Source organism: Populus trichocarpa, chromosome 12 (genome assembly GCF_000002775.5).
Source record: "Populus trichocarpa isolate Nisqually-1 chromosome 12, P.trichocarpa_v4.1, whole genome shotgun sequence".
NCBI classification, from domain to species: domain Eukaryota; kingdom Viridiplantae; phylum Streptophyta; class Magnoliopsida; order Malpighiales; family Salicaceae; genus Populus; species Populus trichocarpa.
The window spans coordinates 5,289,980-5,299,810 of NC_037296.2; the positions used below are offsets into that span (position 1 = coordinate 5,289,980).

The 9,831-nt window shown below is 35.3% G+C and overlaps 1 protein-coding gene across 1 annotated transcript; it reads right to left on the reverse strand.

Annotated features, from left to right (window-relative positions):
• Positions 1-7,613: 7,613 nt before the first annotated feature.
• LOC7486767 (uncharacterized) lies at positions 7,614-9,611 on the reverse strand. Its single transcript, XM_024582126.2, has one exon. It carries the CDS (start codon positions 8,924-8,926, stop codon positions 8,171-8,173), a length of 756 nt encoding a protein of 251 aa, XP_024437894.2. The 5' UTR covers positions 8,927-9,611; the 3' UTR covers positions 7,614-8,170.
• Positions 9,612-9,831: the final 220 nt, after the last annotated feature.

Sequence of the window (9,831 nt, forward strand, 5' to 3'; positions counted from 1 at the left end):
TTTTTTTATTTTGAAGATTCTGCTTTCATTCATTGATTCCATCAATTTCTTTTCTGAGATGCTCTCAAAAATGATGGAGTAGTTCCCTCTTCTTGGCATAATTTTATGTTTAAAAGCATGTTTCAAATTTATATCAAAAGAGTTCATTCTAATTTGATGCATGAAGCTAAATGCTATGCCCTTTTTTTTTTTTTTGCGGGGAGAACTGAAGTACTTCATTGATTAGAGCCAGAATGCAAATCCTTTGTTCAAGGAATTAAATATCTATGAACCAATCCTGCTTGTGTCATTTGGACCTAATAGTTTGCTCAGAGGATGGCAACCTCATTCCCTTCTTGTTTGGCATGAGTAGTGTACAAATAAAGCCGCTAAAAGCATTTGCATGGCTCGTGGTATGATATAAATGATAACAGCTTTGTCACTGGATGCTTTTAGAGAGGCACTTGAGAGCCTGAACTGCAGAAAATACAGTCTAGTTCCATAACAAAAACTGCTGTCCTTGCAAATGGGTAACCAAATCGAGCTGCTATTTTGCTATATCCGTGCCACCTTAACCACAGGAGCTTGCATAGATGATTTGAAGAGTGAGAAATAGGTTCTCCTAACCGTTGACTTCATGTAGCTCCATAATGGTACCAATTGTCGACTTCAACATGCCTACTGGACCCTTCAGTGCATTACAAATACATTTGGGGTATAGTTTTTCACACTTCCCTTAGTTGTGTTTTCTCTGAATATTCTTGGAGAATAGAAATACCATTGTGCACTATCTTTGATGCTGTCTCTTCGATTTGAAACTTGAAATCCCTTGCCCTCCAAAAAGGACTCGGCATGACAAGGGAAATAATGACCTGACCATCTTCAAAAGTCTTTGTCAACTGATTAAGCGGCTACTAAATTGTGGTTATGGTCTTTGTAGGACTTCATTTTCTAGCCAAACTACTTGAATTACTTTTAATGCCATACCTGTTCGCTCGCAGTACGGAGCAACCTCTACACACTAGGCTAGATTAGACTCCGAAGTGTATTGCACAAGACACGTCGAGCAAGATTTCTAACCGTTGGTAGCAGAAATAAGTGCATGAGTTTTCTCCACCAAACCTTTGCATGCTGTATATGACCAGTGCCCGCACTTTTCTAAGTTGCTTTCTCTTCATTGCTTGGTTCTAACCACTTTGCATGATGTAGTTGATTGTTATCCACTTTGAAAAGAGAGACTTGGCTTGATAGAACATTCATGTATCAAGATTTGTTTATGCAATCCTGATTTGATTACACTGGAACTCATTAAGATATGTCTTGGAAACAAGGACTCTTGCCGCTTATGCTTTGGTTGACTAATCTAGGTCTTCTGATGATTTTTCTTTATGCTCTCTAACACTGAAAATAGACCAAAGGGGAGCTGATGCAATTTCTTAGAAGCAATGTGATGCGAACCCGTGAATATAAAGATCTAGAAATTCATAACGAAGTAGATAAACAACTCAAGAAAGCTAAAATTCAAGTTTGGATAAAAATCTTGACATAAAAGATAGCCTTGTACTAAAGAACCAAAGGTATTGTAAAAGAACTTGGATCCATTGTTTATAGTGAAACAAGAACCTAAAGTATGCGAAGATGCCACAAGGTCAGTTGTACCTTGATAAGTTAGTTGTTGATCTTTGTCCCAACAAAAAATGTGATTTGCACTAAGTAAAAATCTAAATTATTCAATAATAAAAGGTTGTCAATTAAAGATTCTCGTAAAATTAGAAAACTCCAAAAAATAAGTTGTTAAATATACGTGTGATATGAGAAAAAGAATCTTCTCTAAATAAAAAGTCTACAAATCAAAAGATAAAATTCGTATTGCATTTGTTGATCTGTATCGTAAGACCTTCCTGAATTTCGATTGACTTGAAATTTAAACTCAATATAGAAAAATATGTATGAAATAAAATTCTAGCCCGATCAATGGTCAAATTAAGAATTATTCTCAATAGAGTAAAACTAGACAGTAGACATAAATACACTAGAATCTGAATTTTCTCATTCAACCTTTTCTTGGATCATATCATTATATCTCTCTTTAAGATGATTCGTCCTCGAATCACCAATAAGTACTTTAAGACCTCTTATTTAAGCATTCAAAGCTTTTTTCTTGTAAACACTTGCCTCCAACAACTTTGTATAAAAGTAGCAGTCATCCTTTTTCATCTTTTATCTTTTTGGCATTGTTGCTACTCTCTCTCTCTCTCTCTCTTGATGAATACTTGACACAAGTAGAAAAATGAGATGAAAGACAAGCAAGATATGATATAAAAACACTATAAAATAGGAATTCTGATCCAAAATCTTAAATCTGAAACTATAGGTATCCAACTGATCTTAATGAGACTAAACTTGAAAACCTCAATTTACCTTGTTACTTGAATGAATCAGCCCTTATAATACTTGAAATTGTGATCTTTTTTATCTCTTTTTTTTTTGCCCTAAATAGATATTCTTGAAAGAATTAAATGTTGATACTTTTTTTTATCAAGGGATCCTTAATGTAAAACTAGACAATAACGAAAAAGAGAAAACAAAACTAACTGAAAAGAACTATAACCAAATCAGACTCAGAACAAGATAAAAAGAAAAACAAGAAAAAGATATACCCAGAAACAAATTTAAACAACTAAAACAAAGAGGATATAACCTAATTTTCAGAGCCTAACTCTAATACCAACTGATGCGAACCTTATGGATATAAATATTCAGAAACCCACAATGAAGTAGATAAACAACAAAATTCAGGTTTGGATAGAAACCTTGACCTAAAAATAACCTTGTACCGAAGAACCAAATGTATTGGAAAAGAATTCAGACCTGTTGTTTATAGTGAAACAAGAACCCGAAGTATGTGAAGATGCCACAAGATCAGTTATACCTTGATAAGTTAGTTGTTGCTCTTTGTCTTAGCAAAGAACGTGATTTGCACTGAGCAAAAACCTGAATTATTCAATAATAAAAGGTTGCCTGTTAAAAATCCTTGTAGAACCAAAAAACTTCCAAAAATAAGATGTTCAATATCCTTGGATTTCGAGGGAAAAATCCTCTCTAATAGGAAGTCTAAAGTCAAAAGGTAACAAATAACAAAATCCATATTGCATCTATTGACCTGTATCACAAGACCTTTTCAAAATCCAATTGATCTGAAATTTTAACTCAATATAGAAAAATATGTCTGGAAACTCCTGATAAAATTTCAGCGTGATCCAACGGTTATATTGAGAGTTATGCTTAATATAGTAAAACTGGACCATAAACACAATTATACTAGAATCCAAATTTTCTTATTTCACCTTTTCTTAGATCTTATCACAATTTCAAGTCAGCAAGGGTAACAAGATAATTGAAGGTGAATCGATTGAGTAATATGTAGTCATTTCATGGTGTTTCATCAGCAACAGATGGGAGCTCACATAGAAGTCTGCTTCACTGTAGGAACAGGACAGGAACACACCACGAGTCAGCTAAATGAGTTCTATAATCTGGCTTAATTTTTATTGGCACCCTCTGTCATGTTTAAAATCATTTGTGAACCTAGTTATAGGTTAATTCTAGAAAATCTTTTATCCTGTAGGGATTGCAAACATCATCGGTATGCTTCACACTCAGCCCACTTGACTATGTTTGTTATTGCGGCCAGCTGTGCAGTTAGTCGCAATAACACACGCACACTTAGCTGCATTATCTCTCAGCCGTAACCTAGCTGTGCCGGTGAAAGTCTGAGGTGCCTTGGGGAGAAACATCAACAATGAAACAACACCCTACGTCAAGCCATTTGCTGAAACATAATTAATGGTTCCAAATGAGTCGAATTTGAACCGAAGTGGTAGGGAAGAATCACAGATAACTGTGCACAAAGATGGAAGGGTATCAGTGGTGGGAATGTTTCTTTTCTTTTCTGCACTGTCAAGTGTTGGGTTTATTGAGTGTGGAGTTACAGAGAGCAAAACCTGGTATTCTTATTGGACACTCATAGCTGAATTCACTGTTTTTTACATATGTAGTTGTGGTCCAAGAGGAACTCAATTGATCACATTTGACTTCCATATTTAAGAAGTCTATTGAGCTGTTTTTCTAAAAAATAGGTGTTAAATTTTTGGAAAACTGGGTTCGACAGGCATAAATACAATCTGGCTTTGCTTGTTCTGAAAATCTGTTAACAAAGTTTAACATTAAACGACCAAAAACAGCGATCCTCCAATCAGTATTGCAGGCTGATACGGGGCTAAAAGCTAGTCATTTCTGTATCAGAGTAAAACATGCCTGTTCTAGGATTAGCTTCTTCATATAATAAATACAGCCTTGACCGTAAATCTTATCCTCTTTGCTTCTTGTTGATGGCGTTATCTATCTTCATTTGTAGGGCATTATTTCTTGTTATCCTATTTCTTTCATGATTTTCTATCTTCTCAAGCAAAACATTCCTTCGATTATCTGATTGGCACTGAATTCAGTGCCTTTATGTCGAGTTGGAACCTCTTGTTTAAGCAAAAGCTTTTGCTATCATAGGCTGCCTTTGGCCCAAAAGGGCTATCAGTGGATCAGAGTTTATCCAATCATCTTCCACGCAATACTCTCAGATAAAAAACTCTTTATATTGAAACTAGTGTGGAAGTATTCCTCTTCATGCACTATTGAACAAGGGTACTGCCATATTTTGCTGCTGTGGAAGATTGTCAACTTACCATGTTGTAACTGCAGTCATTGTCACAGCACAATTTGCATTATGAACAGCACGGGTAAATTTAACATTTTTTTTTTAATCAATAGTGATGTGATTTTGGTATTGCCAGAACAGACATTTTGAGAGTTATTCTACAGAAGAAAAGTTTGTACACTGAGAACACTCTATTCAATCAGATAAAAGAAACAGGGAAAACAGAAACAAAAAGCTGTTCCATTTCTGACCCTTTTATTGGTCCCAGCTAACAGCAATACAGCATAACTATTAAATTTCATTGAAGATGAATGTCCATTCAATCTTTAGATTTGCCTATGCTTCGCATCCAATGAGAAATTTTGTTTCCAAGTATTACTGTGCATGCTCAAGTGCGGGCAGAAATTTTGTATTTCAATCTTCATTGCCAGGTTTTGGATTTAAGAACACCCTTTCATTGTGTTTCCACCTGTGTGAATTCAGTCAGAAATCTCTCTGGAGATAATGTTTCCAACAATAGGTTTTAAATTCATCATGAAACTGTATCCTCTATTTGCTCCATTACTATTGTTTTGTGAAAATATTACCATTTGAATGAAGACACAAGGAAAAGAAACAGTGATTCTGAAATGATAAATCATATCACTGTATATTTAATCCTTTATTAATTGAGAAATATTAACTAAAGATGCTTTCATTTGGCCAGCACTGCCCTGTATACCAGTACTCTCCAAGCCTGCATTATAACATCCAAATTGACAGCTTGCTTGTGCTTTGAATTCTTTCATAAGTGAGGATAAGCAACAATAGTTGAATTTAATCTGAAAATATGAGGTTCAAAACTGAAAAAAGTGGGAGAGAATTAAGCAGGAAGAAGGTCACCTCAACTTTTGAAGTTCAATACTTCAATGAACCTACAAAATAACTTCGAAATGAAAAATTCCAACTCCTTTTTTTTTCGGGTCTTCTAATTCCACAATTAATGATAACGATAGAAGTTGACCACTACCTAGGTATACATTATTTATTTGAAAAGAAAGAAAAAGACTAATTGGTAAACTCCTGCAAAGCTTCTTGGTGGTGAGAATGGGATCTACTACCTGATTTTCTCACTTTTGATCAACACGGGGAATGGTTCATGTTTTGAATGGGTTGGAAGCAATGGGGCACCTTGAAAAAACACAGAAGAAATGGTCTTCTTATCCTCGGACTCGGACACTGCATAATTCTCAACAACCCTGAAGGAAGCTACCATGAAGCCCCCTGGCATTATTGATAGTCCCTACATATGTCCGTCCGTTATCCGTCTATATTTCTTTCATGTATTAGGCATGTTGAAGCTCAAGTAATTTTTAGCTAGAGCAGTGAATGTTCTAGGCCAAAATAGTGAAAGTGCTTTTCATTTACAGTTTGTTTTTACGACAAGAATGATTTGATTTCGGACTTCATAGAGTTGAAATGTGGGATCCATTGTTGATAGGTACGCCTTTATGAGAGGAAAATTAAGCTTGTAACGCATTGAAGGGTGACATCATATTCCTACCTAATACTTGGACGGAAAAGCTTGGGGGGGGGGGGCGGGATGTATGATGGGAACTAAGCAACATACATGGGAGGTAACAGTTAGTCTAGTGATAAGGTTTACGGCTAAAAAATTCAAAGAAGTTTTTAATGGAATAAGTAATAAATAACAAGTTTTAATTAATCTGATTCAGGATTCAAGAAAGGCTTATTGCACAAGGATTGAGATGAGAAGATTCAAATCGGATAATTTAATCTTTCGCTACTATTTTGATTATAACTAAAGCTATAAGTTGAATTTGGATGTGATTGTAGTTGGACTAAAAACTTGATTTCTATATCTTTTCAATGATTCATGACCCGCTTTTTAATTCATTAAGACGAGGGATAACTATTTGTTTGAAGTTGAGTTTTGATACTGCCAGCAGATTACGAGAAAAACCACCATTGTTTTATTTTAATTAGTTGGGCTATTGAACTATCTTTGTTTTGTACGACACTTGTTTAAGTTTCAGACTTATTTATTTTATTTATTTTAATTATTTTGGTCTAGTTTTAGCTTGGTTTGTGTATTATTTAAATTGGATTTATATATGTCCCATTAGAAAAATTAGAGTTACTTAGCTTTATATTATAAGTACTCTTTGTGAAGAATATTTCTATAACAGACTTTTTTGTAGAATAAAAATATTATCTCTCTTGGTTTTTGGTTGAATTTTTAACTTTTTAAAGGAATTGATCAATTTTTATTAGTGATTTTATACTTTTTTTTTGTTCATCTTCATGTGTAGATATTGTGATTAGATAGTTTATAATCTTGTAATTTTTCACTATAATAAGTTAAATTTCATACTCAAACTTGGATTAGATAGATTTAAGTTCTGCTGGGTAGTGTCGGTTGCTCCTCACATGACATCCCACTTAATGGTTTGTCTTTCAATATCAGATTTCAGCACCTGAGGTGGTAATTAAGGCTGCGTGGAAATCTGGATAGAAATTAGACCTTAGGTTTTAACTATCATGCTGTCTTAACAAGATGCCATCGTTTTAAGAGGTGTCATAGGGCACAAGACAAGCTTTACAAAACAAGAGTCACTGGGCTGAAAGTGCACGCTCACTTGAGGTAATCCGGCGTTTCAGAGATGATTGATGTATTACCATTCTCTGTTTTCCTTGATAAAATCACTGATTCAAACCGTTTCAAATTGGGAGGTTTTGTTTCCTCTTGAATTCATTGTAAATGGTGTGTTGCTTGAGAAATAAGAAACTGATGATGTCAATTAGAGAGCTCTAATCACTATTACATGAAACTGACTAAGTAAGGAAGGAATAGGATTCTAATTTCATCCCACTTATAGGGAAGTTTTTAGATGGTAGTATGAAGCTAACGCAAACAAAAAACTCAGAAAAAGTTCAAAGGCATCTTATCATGTGTTTTTGGTTTTCAAGCCCAGGGCTTGAAACATTGCCTTTCTCCTTAATCCCACAAGAAGATAAAAACACAACCTAACCAAACCAAGAGACATCTCTCAAATCAATCTGTGCATTAATAAAACAAAGACATAAAAAAAGTTGCCTTTGAATAAACTAGAAGAGACTCCCTCTAACGAAGAGAGACCAAAAAAGACAACAGAATGTGACAAGCCTTGAAAGAAGGTTACCTGTTCTTCTGTCTCCTAAGCTTGTGACAGGGTGATATGCATGAACAATGAGCATTCCCAAGAACGTGATCCTTCCATCCCTTCCAATCCCTCATTGACATTATTATATTTGTTTTGTACAATTCACTTAACTAGCTCTCTCAGTTCCTGACCTCAATTATTTCTCCCTAGTCCTTGCTAGCTTCCAACAAACTTTAACTCAAGTACTACAAGACTTGAGATCAGCAAAAACCAAAAGAGCCCCCCGAATTATAATTTAGAAGATAACATCATATCATTAGTTGAAGGGTAAAAATAATCACTTTCTGCTCTTCTTCTCCTTTCCATTGCGCAAAAAGGATCCCAAACCAAAAAGATTTGCAGTTCCTTTGTAAATGTAAGGTGGTGGCAAATTAAACACAGGACTAATCTTACCATAAGACCCTGCCTTCTTCAATGGAGGCTTTTGTGGTAATGAATAAACAAAACTAGACTCCGAAGACGATGATGATGGATATGGTTCTGACTTTGCCATGACAGCTGATTGTTGCTTCTGTGAATTGTTCTTGCGCATATCCTTCAATGTTGTTCTCTTTGCATATGGCACAGAACCAGTTGAGCTGCTCCGTGATAAAAGTGGTAATGAGCAAAGGCTTCTCTTGATATCACTGTTGAGACTACTACTTCTCTTGAATCCCCAGAAAGACTTGGACTGAGGCTTTTCCTTCAACTGATCAGAATTCACAACCATCAATTCCCTCATGCTATCTTTAGTTAAATTGCCATTAGTAGAAGGAAATGGAAGAGGAGGAAGGGAATCTTTTCGTGGAGATTCATATTTATGTATTTGCTTTGAGGCAGTAATTCTTTCTGGAATTTGAACTGGCAGGATCATGCCATCTGCGAAAAGCTCGTCTGCCGGAGACGATTCATGGCCTAAACTACTGCAAATACTGAACTCAAAATCAGAATTTGAGTCCAATAATTTTATGTCCCTTCTTGACACTTGCTCAATTTCTCTGTCATGTCCAAGACCATTAGAGAATGATATTCGAGGGCTTGTTTCCGAGCACATATTGGTTACCTCGGTTTCAGATTCTTACTAACATGTCAAAGACAATGGAATCAAAGAGAGCGATTTTAGGAGCAAAGAGTGGATGTTAAGGGGAAACAAAATTCAAGAATGAGAGCAGATGTTGTAAGAGAAGAGAGAAAAAAAAAGGTAACGAAAAAAAGAGAAAGATTCAAAGACGGTGGCTATGAGAAGAACACATGATGTTGAACATTGACAATATTGTATGGTTGGACCAGGAAGTCAAAAAAGAGAGATACAGAAAATTGGACGTCAGAGTTTCGAAGAAAAAACAGACAGGACAAGACAAGAGATCACTGCAGCTTTTTTGGAGGTCTGAGGATGAAAGTGTATCTAGAAAAATCCAAGGATCCTACAGAGGAAGCATGCTCTGCTCTTCTCTGAAATGGAGCAGAGCAGGCTGCAGAGAAAAGTTGTATGCTACTGTTTAGATAAAAGGAAGGAGGGAGCATGAGTAAAATAGAGAGGTGGCCTGAGAAACAGGAAGAGAAGAGAAATAATAAGCTACTTGAAGGTGAAGAGAAAAAGCAAAAAGAAAAATGTTGGGTGAGTTTTGTGGGACATTTGGTAATTGCATAGATTTGTAAATGAAGCCCAATCACATGGGACAAATAGAAAATTGGTTTACTTCTATCTGAAGCAAAGGAAAACTGCACACAAGAATTCTTCACATAAAAACTACAATTTGCTCAAACTGACAAAAATATAGGGCGATTTTTGGATACGAAAGGGACAACAAGGCCATCATCATCATCATTATCTTCTTCTTCTTCTTCTTTTTTTATATTTTTTTTGGAGAATTGGAGATTAAATGAGTATTTCATTGTTTTCTTTTAAGAAAAAATGACCTGTGTGTTAACCTTCTCACCATATAATTGACTTTTGGG

What these genes read in the sequence shown, in the direction of transcription:
- LOC7486767 (XM_024582126.2), bottom strand. Translation starts at nt 8,926, where the DNA reads ATGTGCTCGGAAACAAGCCCTCGAATATCATTCTCTAATGGTCTTGGA.